At 34.8% G+C, this 25,783-nt stretch overlaps 1 protein-coding gene across 5 annotated transcripts in view; it reads left to right on the forward strand.

The window, feature by feature from the left end:
• The window catches only part of MAP4K3 (mitogen-activated protein kinase kinase kinase kinase 3), a 185,161-nt gene that overhangs the window by 109,552 nt on the left and 49,826 nt on the right, over positions 1 to 25,783 (forward strand). For 3 of the 5 annotated variants that reach the window (XR_005987929.1, XM_041756085.1, XM_041756087.1), the window contains exons 5-15: positions 1,010 to 1,065; positions 1,662 to 1,709; positions 6,036 to 6,078; positions 7,572 to 7,644; positions 10,048 to 10,179; positions 10,388 to 10,450; positions 10,534 to 10,615; positions 10,713 to 10,823; positions 14,744 to 14,822; positions 19,764 to 19,822; positions 21,078 to 21,140. Coding sequence is in view for 4 of the 5 variants with exons in the window: in XM_041756085.1 (XP_041612019.1) it covers positions 1,010 to 1,065; positions 1,662 to 1,709; positions 6,036 to 6,078; positions 7,572 to 7,644; positions 10,048 to 10,179; positions 10,388 to 10,450; positions 10,534 to 10,615; positions 10,713 to 10,823; positions 14,744 to 14,822; positions 19,764 to 19,822; positions 21,078 to 21,140 (809 nt within the window). In the remaining variant the exon portion in view is untranslated. The remainder of the gene's footprint in view (positions 1 to 1,009; positions 1,066 to 1,661; positions 1,710 to 6,035; positions 6,079 to 7,571; positions 7,645 to 10,047; positions 10,180 to 10,387; positions 10,451 to 10,533; positions 10,616 to 10,712; positions 10,824 to 14,743; positions 14,823 to 19,763; positions 19,823 to 21,077; positions 21,141 to 25,783) is intronic. The other 2 variants (XM_041756088.1, XM_041756089.1) reach the window with 1 other exon arrangement.

Genomic DNA, 25,783 nt, shown 5'->3' on the forward strand with positions numbered 1-25,783 from the left:
TATCCCACTTAATGTATTTCTTTATTCTGAAGTGATTTGGTAATGAAAGAGAAAATGCTTAAATGTCTTCAGTAGTGGATAGATGCACACAGAGAAACATTATTTAAATATTATGATTGAGTTACATGTTTTGATGGTAAGTGAAAAAGGCAGGTTTCGGAATTTTATGTGTAATATGATCCCATTCATATTTTTCTGTGAGATGTATATATACATTATTTAAAATCTATTTCTACATAAAATCATCTGATAGATTATAGGTCAAACTATTGATAGTGCCTGTTCTTGAGTAATTCGACTAAGGAAGAGACCTTTACTTTCCAAACTTGTCTATTGATTGGATTTTTATAATGAGCATACTAATTTTATAGCTATAAAGATAATTATTTTAAGGAAAAAAAATATTGACTTAAAACTAGCTGTAATATGGGGCCTCTAGGTGGCTCATTTGGTTAAGTGTCTGACTCCTGATTTTGGCTCAGTTTGTGATCTCAGGGTCATGAGATTGAGCCCTGATTTAAGAATCTCTCATTCCTTCTCCCTCTGCATACCTCCTTAAAGAATAACAAAAAACTAGCCTTAATATATGTATTACATACCAATTTTAGAAAAACTTTAGTAAAAACTAGCTAAGCTTCTTCAGTCTTACTCATTCCACAAACATTTATGTAGCAGCTTTCCCATGCCAGGCACTGTTCTAAATACTGGGGATACGTATTACATACCAATTTTAGAAAAACTTTAGTAAAAACTAGCTAAGCTTCTTCAGTCTTACTCATTCCACAAACATTTATGTAGCAGCTTTCCCATGCCAGGCACTGTTCTAAATACTGGGGATACAACAATGAGAAAATCAGATTTAAAAAATTCTGCCTTCATGGAGCTTACATTTTAGTACAGTTGTTTAGGTATATCAAGGCTATTGCTTAGTGGAGCTTATAAAACTTCGTCATTCACTGAAAAACATACCTTGACTAATTTCATTAATATTAATTTTCTTTTCTTACAGTAACGGGACCTCTGTCAGAACTGCAAATTGCTTATGTTAGCAGAGAAACACTACAGGTAAATCCAGTGCTAATTAGAAAGTGCCATTCTTTATTAGATTCAGTGTTTAATTGTTCTGTATTATCTGTTAAATAAAGATTGAGCATTCTAGTTTGGTAAACTCTTGGATTTTAACATATTTTTGATTGTGTAGTAAACTCAAATTATATTTGCAAATACTGTAAAGCCTCGCTGTGATAATATGACCTCCTAAAATGTAACTGCTATGGATTTATTATTTTATATTCCCCTTAATACCAAAGAAAGGAATTAAGTGTTGGAATTGAATAGGAATTATGTATAGGAATTGAAACTCATTCTAATGCTAATTGCGTTTATACTTTTTAAAAGTTATTTCAAACTATCTGCAAGGTTTAGTGAAAAGTATTTGTCTTAAGAAAATTAGTAGTTCCAGCTAAGCTTTGCCTTTAATTTTCTTGATTCTTTTGTCTTTTAGGCTATTTCAGTAAAATAAATTAATGATTACCACTAGACTTTCTGTAATGAGTAAATAAAAAATAGAAACTACTATTCAGTTAATCACTTTACATTTTGAAGTATGCTCTGTAGTAAAGTCTTATTAATATTTGTTTTTTTGTTTTTTGAAATTCCAGGGATTATACTATCTTCATAGTAAAGGAAAAATGCACAGAGATATAAAGGTATACATCATATGTTTAAGCTAATGACCTCTCTTCATTTTTAAATACTCGATCAAACTGTTAAGCAATATTGTCTTAATCTATTTGATGAAATTTCTTACCTAAAATATGTTACTATAATAAAATTGAGTGATACTTTTAAGAGTTTTATTACTTTTCTAAAGCAGCTTTATTGAAATACAGTTCACATACCATAAAATTCACCCTTTTAAAGTATACTCTGTGGGTTAGTATTGCAGTAACCCGTATTAGCTTATCTGTAGTTACTTACTTGTAAAAAGCAGATTAGATCTTTAGCTTCCATCAAGTTAGGGTTTTTAAAACATTTTATGCTTTAATATGAAAAATAAACTTTGGCAATCTTAAGGAGCTATCATTAATAATGTTTCAAAATAGATAAATTCAACTGTAATATTTTCTGATGGTCTTTGATTTAACTGACAGAGGAGAGCAGGTACACTGGATGTGCTGGGGTTAGTTAGCTCTGTGGTAAAAAACTAGGTGCTGTGATGGGACTCCTGCAGTTATTTCTGAAGATACTGCCATTTTCCCAACTTAGTTATTTTCTTCTTTCATTTATTTTTCTTTTACCTATCTTTTCTCCTGCTTCTCTCCCCGTTTTGTTTTCTGAAATTTTCTTTAGCATAAAGGTTTTTACCTTTTTTGTGGGTGGGCGAGAGTATCCTATTGCTCTTTTGAGTCTCTGATGAAAGCCATGAACTCTCTTTTCAGAAAATGTCTTTATGCACATGCCTTCATATTTTGTATGAAATTTCGGTGGATTGTCAGGTCACCTGCTGAGATACCTTGAAGTTTTTTTTTTTTTAAGATTCTGTTTATTTTTTCATGAGAGACACAGAGAGGCAGAGACACAGGCAGAGGGAGAAACAGGCTCCATATGGAGAGCCTGATGTGGGACTCTATCCCAGGACCCCAGGATCATGCCCTGAGCAAAGGCAGACGCTCAACCACTGAGTCACCCAGGTATCCCCCTTTAAGTATTTTTTTTTTACAAGCTGCTTAAAAGACATAAGCAAAGAGCTTTGGGAGCTCAAAGGAAGAAAAGATCATAACATGAGTAAGTCAAGAAAGGTACTATGTCACCTGCAAGTAGATAATCTGGAAAGACTGATCAATATTTATCAAAAATGGAGGTTGGAGTGCCTTCCAAGCAGAGGGCACAATGTCAGCAAAGATAGGTCAGAAAGTGTGGGGTCAATTTAGGGAATAGAAAAGTTGTACTGTATTACTGAAGAGAAGAGAACTTATGAGAGTAACAGGAGATGGGTTTGGCCAGGTGGTGTTTTGTGCTCCCATTACACGAGGAGTTGTGTGCAAAACTTCAGAATCTGAGCCCAACTGGGAAAGTTCTGCCCATAGCCACTATTTCTACCCTGATCTAAGCCATCAGTTTATTCTATCTCATCTGCACTTCTGTAGCAGCCTTCTAACTGCTCTGTACTTGAGTGTTTCTACAGTCACTTCTCCACCTGGCAACCAGAATGATCTTTTTAAATCAGAGTTCATCACTCTTCTGTTTATAAACCACTTCTTGGCTTCTTACCAAACCACCTTGGCTTCTTACCATACTCAGTGTAAAATCCAGATTTTTACCATGGCCTATAAGGTTATACATGATCTGACCCCTGCTTTTTTCTCTGACCTCATCTCACACTCCTCTCCATTTTACTCGTTTTGTTCCAGCCACACTAAACTTGATGTTTTTGGAATATGTTGAACTCATTCTGGCACCAAGGCTTTGTATTTGGTGTGCCCTCTTTCCCGAATGTTTTTCTCCCAGATTTGGCATGGCTCATGCACCCTCACTTCATCTGGATCTCTGCTCAGATATCACTGCCTTAGAGAGCCCTTCCCTTCCTGCTTTACTTGTCTTAGAGTACTTATCTCTTCCTGGCTTTGAATCATCTGTTGATCCATTCATTTGTGTGTGTATGTGTGTATTCATTTTTAGATTTTCTTTCTCTCCTATTCAGTGTAAACTTCATGAGAGCTGGAGCTTACTCTTATTTACTACTATAACCCTACAGCTTAAGATATCACTTGGTTGCTCAGGAAGAGAGGAACAGAAGGATGGAAGGAGGGGAGCATCAAAGGCCAGATGCACATGATGTGATGTAATTTAGGAAAATTAACCTGGAGCTAGGAAAAGACCAAGCTGAGGACTGTGGCAGACATCTAGATAGCAGGGGCCCACATCAAGTTAAAATCCCTGCTGTATCAGTTGGTTAAGCATCTGACTCTTGATTTTGGCCCAGGTCATGATCTCAGGGTTGAGATGGAGCCTTCTTAAGATTCTCTCTCTCCATTTGTGCCCCCTCTAAAAAAAAGTATCTGTACTGTAGTCTCTTGTCCCTCCATTTTTTCCTTTCTCCCATTATTCCATACTGCCGCAGTAATATCAGGGAGTACAGTCTTATGTTATAGCTTCCTCTTTTACAGCTTCCTCTTTTTTGGGTGGGAAGGAGTTTCCTAGTATTTTTCCTGTAAGGCTACAATTACATGATTGGTGGCACCTTTGACTAAAGAGCCAGTTTACTTTTGCTTGCTCATTCAGTTACAGAAAAGGCAAAAAAAAAAAAAAAAAAAAAAAGAAAGAAAGAAAGAAAAGAGAAAGAAAAGTCTATACACCTTGGGAGACAGTATTTCTACCTCCTCCAACTTTCAGCTTATTGAAGATGAAGTGGTTACTTTGGCTCAGGTCAGGATGTAGAAGTGCCTAAAATGCTACTAGGGCATTGTAATGGGAAAAAACTGAGTTTTTTCCTCTCTATGTAGGGAAAAAACCCAGTTCTTCCCTACTGTGTGCTTCTTTCGCGAGTCATCTTTACTTATGCAGAACATTTTGGATACTTGTGGTCACCAAATGTGTGAAGGTTTTCTCCCACAGCAAGCAGCTCTCTGTGACACCAACTGAATGTCCTACCATGTAACTCAATTCTGACCCCATTTACCTCAATTCTGACCCAATTTACCAGGAAATAGCATCAGATCCCACAGATAAGGGCTCACTCCTACAAGACTGTCCCTTCCCTCCACCACACACACACACACACACACACACACACACACACACACGCACGCATGCCCAATACAGGTTGCAAGCCCATGTTATCAGCTGTGCTTCTGAGCAACTGGCTATATGGATCAGAGGTTCCAAAGACCCTCTCCTTGGGTTCAATCCATCTGTTAAAGAGGCTCACAGAACCTCTTTAACAGGTATTTACAATTACCAGTTTATTAAATGATTTGGTAAAAGATACAGATGAACATCCAGATGGGAGAGATATATAGGGCAAGGTGTGTGGGAAGGTGGCGTGGAGCTTCCATGCCCTCTTCAGACACGTCCCTCTCCCAGGACCTCTACATGTTCACCAACCTAGAGGCTCTCCAAACCCCATCCTCATGTTGGCATAATCAGTCATTAACCCCATTTTCAGCTCTTCTCCTTTCTCAAGAGAATGTGGGGCAGGGCTGAGAATTCCAAGCTTATGATCATGACTTGGTCTTTCCAGTGACCATTCCTCATCCAGGAGCCCACTCAGGGTTGGTTCGTTAGAACAGAAGACTCTCCTATCACCCCAAAATTACAAATGTTTCAAGAACACTGTGTCAGGAACCAGGGTCTGAGACCATATATTAGAACAAGAGATGCTCCCAGTGCTCTTGTCACCTAGGAAATTATCGGGGTTTCAGAGAGCTGTGCCAGGAACCGAGGGTAGAAACCAATCTGTATTTTCTGTTATCTCACAGTCGTGCATACAGATAACATTTTTAATTGGGTGGGCCAGTGGCTAATTGTTTCTGTTCTGAATGGGCCTAAACAGTGGGCAGACACATTAAGATAGTAAATAGCCAGATAGAATCTTCCACACCAGCACTGTTTCAACTAATGATCAATTCCTAGAAAGGGAAGTTTGGGGGTCTTTTGAACAGGAAATAAGTTTAAAATACAGTAAAAGGAATTGAAAATGCCAATATAAGGTCACATTTTAGTGCAGTCACAGTGTTGGATCAGTAAGAAAATAACATTTAGATGAAAACTAATATATCATTTTTATAATAACATTCATATTGTGTTAGTAGCAGCCTTTTGCAAGGTGGAACATTTTATAATAGATTTCCTAAAACGTGGACAAATTTTCCTGTGAATATAATGATGTAACACTTTAATTGAGGATACTTTGAATTTTGAGTACTTCTAGTTCTAAGGCTGCTACTTGTGATTATTTTAAATATATATATCTTATCTATTATATGTGCTATCTGAAAAAATGATTCTTATTTTAAAATGTTCTCACTTTGAAGGGAGCTAACATTCTGTTAACGGATAATGGTCATGTAAAATTGGGTAAGTAAATTAAAATTTTGTCATTTGTGCAAATTTATTACAGACCATAGTAAGTTTGTATATATTTTCCTCTGTTAGGACTGGGCTTTTTCCCTCAGCATTTCTATATTTTTAGGTGGAAATCTCATTGTGGGGCATAGGTAACCTGTCTGTATCTGGTTCCTCTTAAGTGGGGATAATCTGCCCTTTACATATGACAGATTTGTTGTAAAGATAAAATTCCTTTACTGTAACCTGAGGAATGTGACTTTTAGTAAGAATAATTTGTACAGAACTACCTTGTAACCAAAAGACAAGGTAAACAAAAGCTAAAAAATCAATTAGACCAGAATCCTACATCCTTTACATCAGCTTTTAAAATAAAATACAGTATTAATTGTATAAGACTGTAGTATCAATGCTGGATGTGGCTTTTTTCAAACTGTACCTTTTATTTTGTAACTTTTGGTTATGACTGAAATAGAATTCAAAACTCTTAAAGAATAACTGAATTTGAAAGTTAAAGACTGGAAACATGTATAGTAGTTTTTGTAAATAAAATCATGGCTGTTAGGTGTTAAATGAAGAATTTAATAATAAAATTGTTTTGAATTACATACTATAAGATAAATCAGAATTCAAAACACATTTATAAAAGCACAAATAAAACTATTTTGAACCGTAGCCTACAGTAGGACTAATCAGATTGAAAAGTATGTATCTGAACATTAACACATAATAACACTTTTCTGAACCACCTCTAAAGATGAAAAAAAGCATTTATCTAACTATTGATGGCTTAGCAGACAGTTTCTATCAGCAGTTTAATATTTTGTGCTAGTATTATGTGCCTTCTGGACAGACCTCCAATATGTATCTTGGTCAATAAGGATTTAGAAATGACCATTAAAAAACTAGAAAATATTTAGAACTCAACATATTTAAAGAATAGCAACAAATCCTACATAAAAACAAATTACCTGGTAGTAATTAGTGTTGGTATTAGAAATGTATTGCTGAGGTGAGAATATTCTGTTTGGATGTCTTTTCAGGCTAGGGTAGATTTGCCAGTAGTTTATTAGTTTGTTTGATGTCAGTTATTAAGAATATAGCAGAAAGTGAATAGAATATGTTATTACTTACAGCCCCTTCCAGTGATGTTCCTTGAATTTCAGGTTCTGGGAATTTGAAATTATAATATTATTAAGTCTGGCAGCTTAAAATTTTCTCAGCTGTTTCTTTCTCATCAAAATCATTTGATCTTGACTTTTGTTGTCATTTGATTCATGCAAGGATATATGGGATTCTGTGACTGTGATGTACACTGACTACTTTGTGATATTTTCATGCTAACCCAGAAAAGTGATAAATTTTAATGTGTGATATTTAAGAAGATCTCATTTCTGTTAAATTAGTTTAATGAAAAGAATTATTAAAAGTTTCTTCTCATGTGATTGTAAATAATTTTACTTTCCCTCTGCTTTCTTTTCTAAATGTTTCTTATTTTTTAATAGCTGATTTTGGAGTATCTGCACAGATTACAGCTACAATTGCCAAAAGGAAGTCTTTCATTGGTACACCATATTGGTAATTGTATTTTAATTGACAATTTAACTTTTTGGTTTTTTTTTATCATTATTGAAGTCAGCACTTACTGAAAAAAATAGACTGGTCAAAAATTTTAGGACTAAAACAGATTAAGAAGATAATCAGTAGCTTAAGCAATTTAGGCATGTACACTTGTGAGTGGATTCCACAGCCAAAGAACATTTTATCATGTTTATTTTCATTAAGTGGAAAAGACTTTAAAAAGATGAATAATGGCTTTTGGGAACCTCTATATAAAGGAACTCTCATTGATTCTCTGGGGTCCAGCATGGTTTTACGCATACTGAGTAAATGTTGATGATAAGTGATCTCCAGCTCCAGCTTCAGAGATTAGAAACTAATGTTACCCCTCTTGTGAGAAAGTAGGAACTATATTGGGAGCATCTGAAACTGTGAATTAGGCAAAGTAAATTTTGGGAACATTCTCACTCTTAATCTCTCTAATATGTCTTTCCCACATGAACTTTAGGGATATAGTACAGAATGGATCTCTCATCCAAAGTGACTAAGGTTGGCAGTTACTCAGTTAATAAAAAAACATCTATTGAATAGCAAATCTCAAAATTAATATATATGTACCTTAAACATATGTACACATGTGAGTGTACTTTTATTTTCTTTGCCATAGGACCAACGCCTTTTCTTTAAGTGGCCCACTAATTAGAGTTCTATCTTAATATGACCTATACCCACAGTGCAACAGCTATATTTCCCGGGTTGTGTTTCTCTAAAGTGCAGTGAGAACTTGGACTAAGCATGTGACCTTTTTTTTTTTTTTTTTTTTAAAGTCAGACGTATGAGGTGTAAATTCAGCCTTATTAGATATGCAGTTTTCCCACCACTGAGAAACTTGCATGCTGTGGTGGTGAGAAATACTACCATAATCGATATAAAAGATAAGTTTCCAGCACCCAAGGAAGTGTTCTTTTGTCCCCTTTTAGTAAATTCTATCCTCTCATCGCTAGCCTCTGGCAATACCCTATCTGATTTGTGTTTCTGTAGTTTTACCTTTTCCCTGAAAGTCATACAAATGAAATTATACAGCCTGCAGCCTTTCTAGTCTTTTACAGGTGTCATGTTCTTAACTAATTTGCCAGTTTTTTGGTTTTGTCTTTAGAAACTTGTCTTTAACAAGGTTTTGAAAGCATTCACTTTAATTTTAATAACTTGCTCTTTTTAATTTCATAACTAATGAGTTCTTTGTAACAATTAAATATTATTTGTATTATATAATTATGTAGTATAATGAATAAGCCAATTCAGAGATGAACTCAATTGACTGTGGTAAGCGTACAGTCTGACAGGAGTAGAAGTGCACTAGCTGGAATCTTTCACTCATACTTTTATAGAGGAATGGAGGACATCACCTTTCACGGCAAACCAGGCATATTAGCTTTATGCACTTTCATTCTCCGAAAGTGCATTTCTACCAGCAAGCTGGAATCTAGTAATAACTGACATACTGTAAAATTACTTTTCTTACAGTAATTTGAATATTTTTAGAAGTACTTTAAGTTTAGAAAGATTTTAAGAACAAGCATTTTGAAAGTTAGAGGATTGTGTTGTGTATGTGTGTGTTTAACTTCACTGACTTACTTGAGTTTCCTGAAACCATACTAGGAAGACAAATGTATATTTGTAAAGCCACTTATTTCAGTAATTCTTTTGATATGTAAGAGTTGGTTATTTTTAAAACTGTTGTTTAGGACTTAAAATTCTTATATTTGAAAATTAATCATTTAAATCAAAGACAAATTTATAGAGATATAATTAGAATAAGACTATGTAGGAAAGTTAAAAGAAAGAAAACAAAGTTTGAGTCACTTTCCTCTAAATAAATACAGTTTTAAAAAGCAAGCACTCATTTTTGTAACTTCTACCATTATAATAAAACTGAAAAACTACCAATCAATTTTATAGTAAATATAAGTTAAGTACTAAATGAGGATTACTGATACCTCAGTAAATAGTTTTGGTCACATGAAAACAGGCGAGATGCAGTTGATTGGTGTAAGCAGGTGGAGCTAAAAATTACAGATCATTTATTACAAGATGTTATTTCTCTGTAAAATTCTGCAAAATTGTACAGAAGATACAGATGTAGACAAATTTGATTATGTTGCTATATATTGTAAAGTTTTATAAATCTTTATAGTAAGTATAACAAAGTAACCAAGGAATCACCAGTAGGGTCTTGGGGGAGGGTCTTTACAAGGTCAAGATCTTGGGAGAGAACTTTGAAATACTATATACTTATTTTTCAGATATCAGGACCTAAATAGGCCTCAGCTTAGATAGTCGTAGTTCCAAGTGCTTCTGGTGGGAATATGAAAGAAAATACAATAAACAGAAGTTTCCCCCCCCCCTCAATATTTCCTTCAGGATGGCTCCAGAAGTTGCAGCTGTTGAGAGGAAAGGGGGGTACAATCAGCTCTGTGATCTCTGGGCAGTGGGAATCACTGCCATAGAACTCGCTGAGCTTCAGCCGCCTATGTTTGACTTACACCCAATGAGGTCAGTGTGTTGTAATTGAAGAATTCTATGCTTAAATGAAGGATAATCCCATCTCTGCCCAATAATTTATTACATCATGGACAAATAATATTTTTAGTCTTGTTCTATCTTATTAACAGTAATAGAATTATTAATAGTAATAGAATTATATTATGTGTTTAAAATATGAAATCTTAAAAATGCTATTAATGTTTTGTTGATTTTTCAGAGCATTATTTCTAATGACAAAAAGTAATTTTCAGCCTCCTAAACTAAAGGATAAAATGAAGTGGTAAGTATTTTTGTGTTATTTACTTTATAATCAAGTGTAAAAAAGAATTAAAATTTAAAAGTCTGATTTTCAAAATTTCTTAGGTCAAATAGTTTTCATCATTTTGTGAAAATGGCACTTACCAAAAATCCAAAAAAAAGACCTACTGCTGAGAAGTTACTACAGGTATTATTTTTGCCCTGTAATATGTCTTTTTTTCAAAACATAAAATGTCATCCAATTAGGTTTCTAATGAGTGTTCTGTACTATGTTATTTTTATAGCATCCTTTTGTCACACAACCTTTGACACGGTCTTTGGCAATTGAACTGTTGGATAAAGTGAATAATCCAGATCATTCCACTTACCATGATTTTGATGATGATGATCCCGAGGTAGGAACTGTTTTTACCAGTTAGCACATTTAACATAAATGTATGTAGGTTATGTGTATCTCAGAAGCAGTTTTTTAAAGTCCTGGGTCTAGTTTAAATAAAAATCTTATAAGGGAATAATTAACTCTTTGACTTGGTCTCTCTTAGGAAAGTCATGTGCTGCATTTTTCTTACTTCTTAAGGGTGACTTTGCTGAAAATGGCAAAGGCACAATCATCTAATCCACTTGGTGAAATTATTGTAGTTATTTCAAATAAAGTTGCCCAATAAATCACTATAAAAGAGAGAATGCAAATGGGAAGCACCTAAATCAGATGCTAGAATATACTCAAAATTTCTGTTCGATTTTCCTCTTAAAAAGAATCCTTGTACAGCACCTCATGAATTATTAGTGGTTAGTAGAAAGTGTAAGATTGATTTTTGTTGGTGACTGAAACCCTAATTATCTACTATGGAAAGGTTTAAAAATGAGCGAGTGTAGTTGAGAAAAATAAAATAATATGATGACGGAAGCATTGATATCAAATGAAGCTTCTCTTCTGTTCATATAGCTAATAATTGTGGCACCTAAGATAAATTTAGTAAATGTGACATGGCAGGATTTTGTTATTGGGTCTGTAACTGACATGAATAGCCTTGACCCTGACTGGCTTTACTTAAAATGATGTAAATTTCACTGATGATACTCAGGGACCGATATAGCTCTCAGTGGTCAGAAAGGTGGTCGCTTATCATCTTAAGTCAGAACCTTTCTATTAATTCACCATTGTTCTAGCTTGCTATCATTACACAGCCATAATTAAATCAACTGTCTGTCCTTTTGTTCAAGGTCTGTAAAAGTGTTTGAAAACAAAACTTAAGAAACGTGAAGTATTATTGACCTTATCATAGGGAAAAATTATTTTTTTTGCTTAATTTTGTGTTTTTTATAAACTTCGGTTTATACTCTTCTGCTATAATTCAAAACATATAGGCCTGAATAGTCCTGAATTTACATGGTGGTACAGGACTGTAAAAATGACCCTGTAAGCTGAGACACCCTGCAAAGTGATCGTAATCATCACCATTGTTCTGTGAGTTTAAAAAATTTCTCTCGAAATATTAAAAATTCTCTTATTGTCAGTTTTAAATGTATGAGGAAGTGAAAAAAAGATTAAAACTAATGTTTACCTAGCGTGCTGTTATTTAAAATAGTAGAGCCAATGCGAATGAATGTGTTTCATTTGTTTACCAAAAAACTTACATAGATTAATTATCAAGTAGTCTACTTACTGAGTAGATTGCCCAGTGCTTGCACTTCACTTGTCATAGCTTCAGGACACAGAGTGAGTATCTTTTCTCTGCCTTGGTGAATGTCCTATTCCTTTCTGAGTTTGTATCAACTTCCAACATTTTATCCTTTGTACTTTCAATGCATGAAATATCTCAGTATTCAAATTTCTGTGATATGAAATTTGCTGGTGCCACTTCTGGGGCATCTTCCATCTTTTTTTTTTTTTTTTTTTTTTAATCACAACTACTTTCTTCATTGATAGCAGTAAGTTCACCTTCACCAAGCTCTCTGGCAGTACGTCTCCAGTCTCCTGAGCAGCAGCAGGGTCCACCCTCTCACAGTCAGCTGTTTCCTTTTGTAAATCAATGTATGTCAGATTCAGATTTTTTTTTGTCAGCATTATCCATGGGTTATCACTTTTTATTTCTTTGAAGCACTTTTATCTTTGTTGGCTAATTCTCCTTCAGTTACCAGTTTTTGTTAAAATGTCACACGAGTGCTGTCTGTGCATGAACTGAGTAACAGATGCTCAGTGACCAGTCACAGACTTGGAAAGAAGTGATGTGATTAGTCATTCGGCATGGCATGCACCTGTTAGTCACCTGGTGATCTGTGAGTAGAGTGGAGAGTTAGCAGTGAAATTTGCACATCATGCAATTATAATTAATGTACTAAGTGAATAAGGTATTAATACACTGAATATTAACATACTGCTGACTGAAACTTGAACCATGTGATGGGGGGACTGGTATAATTTTACTAAATTGTGGTAACTGAAATTCCTGCATATTAAGACTGCAAGAAAGAACTGTGTTTTCTCGGTGTGCTGAATGCTACGCCATTGCCTCTTAGTTCATCCTGTTGACTTTTTGTACTGAATTATGAAGTCCTTTTGAAAATGTATTTAAAGAGGAGAAATAATAAGCCAAATACAGAAGCAGTCTGTGGAATAAAAATTCTCCTGAAGTTTTCTCACGTAGCAGAGAAAGAAATTCATCTTTCGTATGAGGACTGTGTTGGTATTAGAATTATAGGTTAGGGGGAGTACTTTTCCTATCATATAATACTTTTTCCAGAGAAATTCATAATCTTATTTGCAAATGCTTTGTGAAGGAAATTGCTGAGTGCTGTGTCGTCACTCATAATTTGAATGTATCTAACTAGCATTTCAGCCTTTGCTGTGATACTGTGCATGTTGTGTGGAGGCTGAATACTCTTGAAAATACTTAGCACATCTACTAGTTTACTATAGTCTCTGATATTTATTATGCATCATACACTGTTAGAAGGGCATTTTCCTTTTTTTTTTTTTTTTTTTTGTTGAGTTCCCATATAGTTTGTTTTAGAAGTAGTACACATTGGAGTAATGGTGATTCTCATTTTTACTTGATATAATTTTCTTCTCCTACATGTTAATCCATTTATTGTGTGTAGCATTCTAAGATTTAATAATTTCATAGTTACACCATTTAAGCTGGGTAAGTAAAACTGTTCTTACAGGCAGTCATAGGTTTTATTCATGTTCACTGATGATTGCAATCTGTGTGACTAACCTGACATGATACCCCCCCCCCTTTTTTTTTTTTTTTGCTTATTTGTTTTTGCTAGAATATATTGTGATCAGAAGTACAGGGTTGGTTTTTTTTTTTTTTTTCCAGCTCTGCATCTAATAAGCTGAGTGCCCTAATTTTGAGTTTCAGTGTTTTTATCTATAAAATGAAGACTAGTACTAGGTTCATAAGTTTATTTTAAGGACAAAATGAGCTCAGGTGTGTGAAAGCACATTGTAAACTACAAATCACTGTGTACATGTTAAGTGTAAATACTCCATTTTTGAAATGATTTTTGCTATATTTTACTACTGTCAGTATTTCAGTATTTGGGGTATTTTAAATTCATATGGCTTTATTTCCTGAGATGTGCCTGTACTGAGTATAGTTAACTTGGGTCATGTTCTTGATCTGCCTTTCAAATCTGGTAATTTGAGCTCAAGTCTTTATAAATTACATTTCCTATGAAGATACATCTAAGAATGTATCTCCTTCAAAGGTAATAACTTCAAGGGAAGCATTTCACACACAGAAAAAAACCTATTTGGTACATGAAATAGATGCTGGCATCACCTCTTAAGGTGAGACCTTGAAGTATATGAGATGGAGCTGCAGAAGCATTACAGATAGATAGGACCCCCTGTACTCCAAAAGGTTGGAGGAATGTCCGTGATGTAGCAGTAGAACTCATCACTACCCCACCACCTGCCTTGCCCTGCCCCAGAATGTTTCTGAGTGTGACAGTACACATAGAGAGATTTTAATACAGTGAAAGGAAAGAAAATAGAGCACTACTCCTACAAGAAAAAACATTAAAGGGGGAAAAAAATGTGTTAACTAAAAAGACCACAAATCATAAATATCTTATATTCAACTCAGAGAACATTTATTGGGAAACTGCTGAAGATAAAATATATCCATAATCTTTGAAGCTCCCAGTTTGTAGTAGCCTCTTTTTGAAAAATATATTCACAGAATCATTATATTTTGCCCTATTTTTGCATAAAATGGAGTCTCTTTCACATTTGGATAATTTTGTGGACTACACTGTGACTTGATTATCAAATGCCACATGTCATTGATTTTTTCTTTCCTAGCCTCTTGTTGCTGTACCACATAGAATTCACTCAACAAGTAGAAATGTAAGAGAAGAAAAAACACGATCGGAGATAAACTGTAAGTATATACTATGCACACTTCATAATTTAACAATGAGAAATAAGATTTCAAGTTGTAATTTAATTATAATTATTTCTGTTCATTTTCTTCCAAATAGTCATTCTTAGTAAATCTTTTTAAAGGTAGAATTTAATTAAGGCAGTAAGAATTTCATTTACCTTATTCCTGGGGAATTTTCTGTAGTGAGAGAGGGGATGTATTTATGTTGTTATTGTTTGGAAGAGGAATAAAATTCCTCAACCAGGCAGAACAGAAGTAAATGCAGCAGTGCTTCTTAAACTGGTAGGTGTATATAACTCATCTAGAGAGCTTGTTAAAGTGCAGTTTCTGATTCAGTGGATCTAAGGCAGAACCTGAGGTTATTCTCACAGGCCCCCACATTATGCAGATGTTTATGGTTCCATGGCCACACCTTGAGTAGCAAGGAGAGGTGTAGAGATCTGCAAAATGGCTTAGCCTCTGAGTGCTAAAATGGATTCCCGGCCCTACTTTTCCACAAATCTTGATTCACTGGGTCTTTGGTCAGCCCAGGACTCTGTCTTTTAAAAAAGCCCTTCAGGTAATTCTTATGGACAGCCAAGTTAGGGCCTGCTGAGACAGACCATCCATTCACATGGAATCTGGTACTGTCAGCTCATCAGTGATTCTGCCAGTAGGAACCTGCAGCAGTAGTGCCTAAACTTTTTTCATCTTGGAAGCATTAATTCTCTGACTTTAGAATGCTAATTTAGTGCAGTGAGGCTTCTGATAACAGTTTTCTGTGGGTAAAAGATTTATCCTAAAGGATCTGGTATCCAAAATGACTTTAGTGAAATTAGGTAATGTGGTAACTTAAGATAACTACTGTAAATAAACTGTTCCCAATTTTTGTCTAGATCCCAATTATTATTATTAATGATAATAATAGTCATTTCATACTTTAAGATGAAGCTGTGTCTTTGAAAAGCTAAGTAGTGGCAGACACTATCACCATTTATTTTTATTTTATTTTTTTAAAGATTTTATTTATTTACTCATGAGAAATGGAGAGACAGGCAGAGACACAGGTGGAGGGAGAAGCAGGCTCTATGCAGGGAGCCTGACATGGGACTCGATCCTGGGTCTCCAGGATCAGGCCCTGGGCTGAAGGCAGCGCTAAAGCGCCGAGCCACCCAGGCTGCCCACTATCCCCATTTAATAGGGCAAAAAACCCACATAAGAAATGCAGAAATGCATAGATTTGCCTGTGGGATAAACTCATACACCAAAGAGCAAGCTTTGGATCTCTTTCAACTTCCAGCCTAGTGGTCTTTCATAAACACTGCTCTTTTTCAGAAACCACTTCTCCACACTTGTGTGGATTTTACACTGCAGGTTCTTTGCAAACTTTTCTTGGAAGCTTTGGCTGGACCATACACTACATATTAAGTTCTTAGAAAAACTTTATGCTGGTGCTACTTGGAAATGCTCTTAAAAGGAGGAAACTCTTGAAAGAAAGCATCATGCATTATACAAAGGCCCAGGACTGAAATTTGGTACTTTGTTTGCCAACAGTTCATTGTGTGACCTTTTAAGTTCCATCTGAAGCCAGATGATTTAAATTTGTTAATTTCCTTCCAAGCATATTTTTTTGAAAATGACTTTAATATATAAACATTTCCTTTTTTTCATATACAAAAAGCAATTATAAGATGCCTGTCATTTCTTTAATAATACAAATGGCGATCAGAGATAGCTCTGTCATTGATTTAGAAAACTGTGTTCAGTCCCATTGAAAATCTAATTTAAAGAACTTTAATCTTGTTACCTAATTCTTTAAAAAAATTATATTATCAGGCTCTTTATTGCAAAGTGCAGTTCTTTCTCAGTCATTCTTTACAAATTTATATTAGTGATTTTCAGCTTCTAACTGCATATACCGTATATGCTATTTGAAACAGATGCCTGTACCCCAGTTTTTCTGAGATTCTGATAAGCCCTCCCTTTGGTGAGAGCAGGTGAAGTATGATGGACCGTTTTCCTTTTGGTAGCAACCACTACTTTTAATAATTTGCGAGTTTGATATTTGAGGCTTTTAAATCTTACACAATATTCTAATATCTGCTTTCTTAGAATATTTTATGATTTTACGTGAGATGTGATAGAATAGCTAATGCTATTAACTATAAAGACAGGCTTTGGAAAAATTATTTTAATAATTGTATATATTTCTCTTGATAGTGTTCCCAGTTACATGGTGTCTCTCCATGCAACCAAGATTTTGTTTATTTAAATTAATGGTGTTTAGGCAACAACTTGAGTGAAAATGGACTCATTTGCAAGGGAATCCTCTCTGCCTTCACTTAAATATGATAAGCAAAAACTTGCTTTAAGAAGTAATTCTGGGGCTTTTCCTGTCTGCCGTAGTAGGTAGTTTGGACCTGTAATTGCTAGTGTAGGCTCAGCAAGTGGTAATGTTGCATTGGTGCTGTCTCGGAGAAGCTAAGAAAGGCGTTTCCGTCTGGATATTAAAATAGAAATTTGTGGTGTGTGGCTTGACATGTGTTCAAGATGATGAAAAAGGAAACAGAGATCAAGACCAATAGACAATTACAGAAAGTTGAGAGCTTCTGGTGTTATGAAGGACAATTTTAGCACACAGCCTTGTGTGCTAAATAACTATTGAACTAAATAACTAGCCTTGTGTGCTAAATAATTATTGAGCTAAATAATTAACAATAACTATTTGAACAGTAGCTGGATGATTCTGTGGAAGAAGCTTGTCATAACTTTAGGGAATTTGAAGAGAACAGGTATGAATACTGAATCTCCAGAGGGACTGCTGTGCAGTCCTCCCTTTCTGGGAATGCATTCCCACAGAGGACAGGGATATTGGATACCTGCTACAGTTAAAGTCTTGTCCTTGACGTGAAAGTTAGTCTAAGACAACATCCCTGCACACGTGCATTCAGTGAACATGTAGGGGAAACTGGCCTGTTCACATGCGACAAAAACACAAAGCAGATAGATGCACAAACTATCCTTATGTAACTTTATTACATGATTTGTAATACATCATTTGATGATAAATGTAGATGAGAGCTGTTTACTAGGCCTCTATGAAGGTGAGATAAATATATACTTTATATATATATGTATATATAAATATAAATTTTTAATACCTTACTAAAAGTTACCTTATGGTCCTAGGTGTGTGATCATGTATGGACAAGTATGAGGAACCTCTTATTGAAGAACCTGCTCACCTTTAAGGGCCAGAATTTGATACCTGGTCCAGAACAGCTATAAACTATATACATACTTAACTGGAGGTTTTATACAGCTCTATTTCCCAGTCTTTTGTACTTATGCCTTCTATTGCTAAATATTTAAATCCCATGGTCTCCTTTAATTTGTATTAGCATTCATAATAAATCTTATATACAAAGCTAAAATCAAAGCGATTATCAAAGTGATTATACTTTGAAATTTCACTAATTTCCCTATCTTTTTTTTTTTTTTTTTAAGATTTTATTTATTTAGTCATGAGACAGAGAGAGAGGCAGAGACACAGGCAGAGGCAGAAGCAGGCTCCATGCAGGGACTCAATCCTGGGACTCCAGGATCACGCTGGCCCAAGGCAGGCACCAAACCACTGAGCCACCCAAGGATCCCTAATTTCCCTATCTTGACTGAGAATTGCTATTTCACTAGTTGAACTGTAACATATTTGTGATTGTTTGTCTTCTTTTTAATTTTTTATTGCATTGTTTTATTTATTAATGTTTTTTATTGCATTTATTGTTTTACCTCTGCTTTTATCTCAGTGATCGTAAATGCTTTACCCACGTTATAAAAGTAGATCATGATAATGAGATATAGAAACTAAAGATAAAGGTAGTGAAACATTCAGTATAATAGCAAGGAAAAGGTGAGAGTAGTACAATTAATTTATGTACGCCCTAGCTAGTTTATACTTGAGCTACAATGGTATATTATTTATTGTTACATAACAAATTATCCCAAAATTTAGCAGCTTAAAACAATAAGCATTTTTATCTCACATATTCTGAGGGTCAGGAATCCAGTACAACTTAGCTAGGTGGATCTGGCTTAGGTCTCTTAAGAAGATACATCAGCTGGGGCAGCAGTCATTTGAAACCTTGGCTGGGCTGGAGGATTTGCTTCTGAGGTTACATAACTCTTCACTGAGGCTTCAGTTATGTACCATGTAGACTCTCTTCAGGGCTGCTCAAAGTGTGACTTCTCCAGAAAAAGTAATCCACTAGAGAAAGCCCAAGACAAAAGCCTTATTTTGGAAGTGATATACCATCACTCTGCCATATTCACTTGGTCACATAGACCAACCCTAGTGATGTTGGAAGGTGTTACACAAATTTATAAACACCAGGAGAGCAGGAATCATCATTAGAGGCCATCTTGAAGGCTGGCTTCCAAAAGTACTTTGCCTCAGTTGCTGTCTACCCACCTAAATCCTAAATTAAGATTGCCTCTAATTAATGCTGGGTCACAGTGAAGTAACAAGTTAGATCCTGACTGTAATTTTGTTAGTGATTTATTTTATTTTATTTTATTTTATTTTATTTTATTTTATTTTATTTTATTTTATTTATTTTATATTTTATTTTATTTTATTTTATTTTATTTTAATTTAATTTTATTTATTTTATTTATTTTATTTATTTATTTATTTATTTATTTATTTATTTATTTATTTATTTATTTTACTATGGAAGAGGCTTGGGATTAACAGATTAAGCTTTGATATCCTACCTGGACTGTATTGGGCTTTTTTCAGCCAACAGATTCTTCATTTAAATCTTTGGGTTATAATCACTTTATGGTAGATGATAAAATTAAATGTTTTCCCATGGGGTAGCTTAAAATTATTACATCATTAAGAATTAAGAATATAGAAACAGAGAAACAGATTGTGGCTTTACTTCTTTTCTTTTTTAGTTGGCCAAGTAAAATTTGATCCACCCTTAAGGAAGGAAACAGAACCACATCATGAACTTGTAAGTAGTAGTCTTGAAATGTTAACACTGAAAATCAGTATTTTAATTAGTCTTTGAGATATTGATACTGACTAAAAAAATCTAGTTACTGATATTTTTAAAAGCATTTGGGGAAATAAAAAGGTAAGTAATTCTAAAATTTAGAAAAAATAAATCTGTGTTGCTGAGATTGGATATTCTCAAAATTAGGAGAAACTTACTAGTTTTACCATTCTCCAATTAAATGTTTTTAATGCTGGCCTTCCCCCCACCCCGATTTTTGTTTCTCAACTTTTGAGGGGCTTTTTGTGTATGCATTTATTGGGACAAATGCCACCATTTTAAATTAGAATGTTGGACTAGTAAAAGGGCATCTCACTGAATTTATGGGCAGCCTTTTAAGAGTGTAAGCCAGTTTTCTAAACATCAGGGTAGAGTCAAATCTGTTTGGACTAAAACTCAGGAGAGACTAGGCATACATAGTAGATCAAGTATGTCATTCACAATATTCTTTTCATGATTCTTTTTTGTTAAGATTTTAAATATGCCTGTCCAGATATATGATATTTTTAGATGCAGTCTTAGAAGCAACATGTTTTTCAAATATTTAAGATGATAATATTCTGTGGAAGAACAAAGAATTAGACTTAAAAAAACAAAATTAATCCTAATAAAATTAGTTTCTTACAGCTCCAGATTATATGTTTCATTTTTTCTTTCCTATTCAATAATGAGAAGAAAGTAACTGTTAATAAGTACTAAGGATTGAAATGGGAACTTTCCTCTTAAATTTAGTGCCTATTTTAACCCACTTGACTAAAGATACAAAGTGAATCTTTAGCTTTTAAATTATGGAGTTATTCTAGTTCAGTATACCAGCATGGAAGGTTAAACAAAACTTCTTAAAATTATTATTTAAAATACTTAAGCCCAACATTTATGTAGAGGATGGAGGAGATTAAAAACAAAAAGTAGTCTAGTCATGATATTTATAAATGCTAATAGTATTTTGTTAAGGCAGTTTGAGTTTGTGTTTTGTTTTTCTTTTTAAGTTGGCATTGCATGTATTTAAATTCAGTACTAATTTAATAACTGCATCACAGAGCAGAGTTGTTGCATTATTACTATTTTAGAAGTTAATATAATTTGACTTGGCACTTGCCTTAATAAAATTATGTTAGCAGGACTTACCTCACTTGTGACAGTTTCCCTTTGTGAATTTGTGGCTTTTAGTCTAAGTGTAAATAACTTGGGTTTTTTGGTCTCTGCTAAACAGCCCGACAGTGATGGTTTTTTGGACAGTTCAGAAGAAATATACTACACTGCAAGATCTAATCTGGTATTTCTCGTCTTCTGATTTTCTTTGTCAGCATTGTTTAGTCTTAATTATTTTTGGGGTTTTTTTGATCAAATATTTTGTCCAATTTTAATGAACCAGTTTAAGCATTGTTTTATAAGTTTCTGCTATTTAGCAAGCTATATTGATTATAGCCGTTTTTTCCCAAAACAAGTTAAATAGATGTATCAACTCAAATATATTACAATGAAAAATTAAAAACTTTTCCTTTTTTATGAGAAGTATTTAATTTTTTCACCCAAATTTTTAAAATTACATTTTCCTATAAAAATGTTCAGTTTTAATAATGTGACTTATTTTCATAAACTAGAAATCATCCATATGTATACATCTCCATTCATATATATAACTGTTTTATATATTATGTAAATAATTTATGCATATATAATTTTAAAAAATAACAATGAAATCAGTCTCAGGTGAAATTTTAACTTTGTAACATTAGGTAATATCCAGTTTTCTCAGGCCAAAATTTGGATTTTAAAGCCTCCCTGAAGTTATAAATATTAAGGCTGTGTTACCATTAGGTAAAGAAAAAGGGAAATTAACCCTGGTAAATATTAAATAAATAGTACTTTTAGAAATTGGTATTAAGTAGTCTTTTCTATGTTTATAGCTAGCCAGGATTCCAAGTTGCCTCCATATTTACTCCTGGATTGTACTTTTCTGCCTTTCCTTTGGACTTTTCATTCTCTTTTCTTTCTCTCTGCCTTAACCTACTTCTTTAGCCTCTGGTTGGTTTAAGGGATTATATAAATTCTTAAATCTATGCCCTGTAATATTTGTAGAACATTAAAGAGACTATTTACATACAATTTCTTTTTTGAGAAAGTTGCTGTCTTGATGGGCAGAAAATACTTGGACATATAAACTTTCAGCCATGCAGCAAAATATATTGGATTGCCAACAAGTGGTGACCATTGACGATGGCGAGAGGCTAACTATATGTAATAGTGCTGTGGAAATCAGAGAAGAGCTTTTTTGGGTTAATGTGATTATCTGGCTTCTGGAAGAGACTAAGACTGATTTCATTTTAGTGTAGGAACCATGATAGATTCTTCAGGAAGAGAGTGGGCAACTGCCTCCAACATTTCATGGGAATGATCATTAGCACATGCCACAGTTTTGAGAGATGGCAGATAAAGAGCTGAAGTCATAGAAATGGTCATACTACTCCTGGAATTATGGAATTAGCTCAGAAGAGGAAGAGTAAAGTCATAAAAGAAGAAGTGATAGATGAAACCATGAGATTGTGTGTGTTCCCTAATTAGGGCCAAAGGAGGAAGAAGTGCCGAAAACTGGTTAACACAATGGGTGATCCCTGTGTTTTGTAGTCAAAGGTAGAACTGACATGGGAGAGAGGGAAGAAGCAGTTGAAAAGCTGGAAAAAGTCAGTACATGGACTGTCACAAAAGAAAGAAGGATGCATCAAGTACTAGGGAGGACCAGAAAGTGTAAGGATTGAGAATTAACTGTCCACAAGAGCAAGAAAAATAAAATGTCTGAGGAAAACAGTCAGTGATTTTCGGATTAAAGATTTTTTCAGAATTACACATATATAGGCTAGAATGACAATGAAATTTGTTGTAGAAATACCACAGAATCAAAAGTTTAAAGTGACTTATTTATTAATATTGTCTAGAAAAATAACAAACCCAGATGCGTAGTCTTTAGAATTACAGTTCATTTTTTCTGTGCTCTGTGTTTCTGGAACTGTCCTCGTAACCTGAATAAGTTATCTTTGCTCTGTTCCCTAGAACTGCCCCCACCCCCAAATCATCAGGAGTTTCTTAGGACAGAGGGTTTTAGGGATAGTTAGATAGTTCTGGCAGAAGAGGGATGAACGACATATTTGTCAGATCCTACAATTTATAAAGTCAACCTTTAAAAGTTTACCTCTGATGATAATAAAAACTAACATTTATCTACAAGTTTTTAAGCACAAGCCATTCTAAACACTTCAAATTATTAACTTAAAATCCTTAGTTTACAAATGAGGGGATTTAAGGTACAACGAAATTGAAATTGGTCTTACCACCCAGCTAAATAATGGCAGAGGTGGGGTTTAATTGAGTCAGCCTGGTTCAGGAATTTAAACCTAAACCACTAGTCCATGTTGCCTCTACCCTACGTCATCAAATCTTTTTCCACGAATACTGAGCTCACACTCGTGATCTCTTTTATTAATCAACATATACATGTTCCATAGATATTTTCTTATTGTGATAAAATATACGTAACATAAATTTACCATCATAACCATTTTTAAGTGTATAGTCCAGTGGCATTAAGTTCACTCATATTGTTGTGCAACCATCACCACTATCCATCTCCAGAACATTTTCATCTTCCCACAGTGCAGCTCCTTACCCATCAAACAGTAATTCCTATTCTTCCTTCTTTCCAGTGCCTGGCAACCACTATTCTATTTTCTGTCTCTTTGATGTACCTTAATGTAAGTGGACTCATACAATATTTGTCCTTCTGTGACTGGCTGCCTTCATTTAGTATAATGTCACAACATCTTTTAAGATTCATCCATGTTGGGCAGCCCGGGTGGCTCAGCGGTTTAGTGCCACCTTCAGCCCAGGGCCTGATCCTGGAGACCCGGGATCGAGTCCCATGTCAGGCTCCCTGCATGGAGCCTGCTTCTCCCTCTGCCTGTCTCTCCCTGTCTCTCTCTCTCTCTCTCTCTCTCTCTCTCTCTCATGAATAAATAAATAAAATCTTTAAAAGATTCATCCATGTTGTAGCATGTGTCAAAATTTCCTTAAGGCTGAATGAGGTGTCTGTGTGTCTGTACCCACATTTTGTTTGTTCATTTATCTGTCATTGGACAGTTGGATTACTTCCACCTTTTAATTGTTGTGAATAATGCTGCTATGAACATGGATGTGCAATATCTGTAGAGCTTCTACTTCTAGGTCTTCAAGACATATAACAAGAAGGAGACTTGCTGCATCATGTCGTAATTCAACATTTAATTTTTTTTTAAGATTTATTTCTTTATTCATGAGAGAGAGAGAGAGGTAGAGACACAAGAAGAGGGAGAAGCAGGCTCCCCACAGGGAGCCCAATGCAGGACCCGATCCTGGATCCCAGGATCATGCCCTGAGCCAAAAGCAGACACCAATAGCTGAGCCACCCAGGCATTCCGCTACATTTAATTTTTAAGGGAAATGCCATGCCACTTTCCATAGCAGCTATGTCCTTTTACGGTTCTACCAGCAATGCATAAAGGCTCCAATTTCCCCACATCCTCATCAACACTTGTTATTTTCTTTTTATGTGTGCATGTGTGTAAGAGTGATAATAGCCATCCTAATGGGTATGAAGTATCCATATCTATTTCAGTTGCCTAATTTCATCAGTCCTAAAACTTTGCCACTGTGAGCAAGATTTCCAACTGTTACAAATACTTGTTGCCACTAGAAACCTGATGAAGGGATCCCTGGGTGGCGCAGAGGTTTGGCGCCTGCCTTTGGCCCAGGGCATGATCCTGGAGACCCGGGATCGAATCCCACATCAGGCTCCCGGTGCATGGAGCCTGCTTCTCCCTCTGCCTGTGTCTCTGCCTCTCTCTCTCTCTATCTCTCTCTCTCTCTGTATGGCTATCATAAATAAATAAAAATTAAAAAAAAAAAAAAAAAAGAAACCTGATGAACCCAAAATGTCTGGCATGTCATTTAGTAGGCACTTGGTACCAAGATGACAACTGTAAATCTTTTGGGACCCGGAAGAAACATTTACCCCTTTTTTGTTTGTTTTTAAAGATTTTATTTATTTTAGAGTCCCCACACATGTATGCAGAGGAGGGGGCAGGAAGGGAGAGAGGAGAGACTCTTAAGCTGACTCCATGCTGTGCAGCCCATGGGCGGACTCGATCTCATGACCTTGAGATCATGACCTGAGCTGAAACCAACAGACACTTAACCAACTGAGCTACCCAGGCACCTCAAAACATTTACCCCTTTAAAGACCTTGTTGCTTAAAATTCCCATATCATCAGTGATTTCTTATTGTTTTAAGGGCCAAGTGCATTCATTTTATAATTTTGTAAATGAATTGAGACTATTATATCTCAAATTTCATTATTACAGTAAAGTGATTTTTTAAAATTAGATAATCATAAAATATGAAACCTGGAGAACAGAGCTTGATTTCTAGAATTGTTAGTAAAAAAGATCTGCAAGTTTTGCGAAGATGCCAAAGTTAAAAACCTCACCATGATGTAATAATTAAATAGTAAGAGTTTTGCTTCTAGAAGAAAACATAGGTAGTAATCTCTTGTTGCCTTAGCAACATTTTTCTAGATAGGTCTCCTGAGGCAAGGGAAACAAAAGCAAAAGTAAATTACTGAGTCTACACTGAAATATAAAGCTTTTGCACAGAGAAGGAAGTCATCAACAAAACAAAAAGGTAACCTATCAAATAGAAGATATTTGCAAATAACATATCCAGTAAGGGGTTAATATCTAAAATATCTAAAAAACGTATATAACTAAACACCAAAAAAAACCCAGTCTGGTTAAAAAATGAGCACATTTTTCAGAGACAGCAGATGGCCAAACAGACACATGGAAAGACACTCAGCGTCACTAGTTATTAGGTAAATGCAAATCAAA

Source organism: Vulpes lagopus, chromosome 5 (assembly GCF_018345385.1).
Source record: "Vulpes lagopus strain Blue_001 chromosome 5, ASM1834538v1, whole genome shotgun sequence".
Taxonomy (NCBI): Eukaryota; Metazoa; Chordata; class Mammalia; order Carnivora; family Canidae; genus Vulpes; species Vulpes lagopus.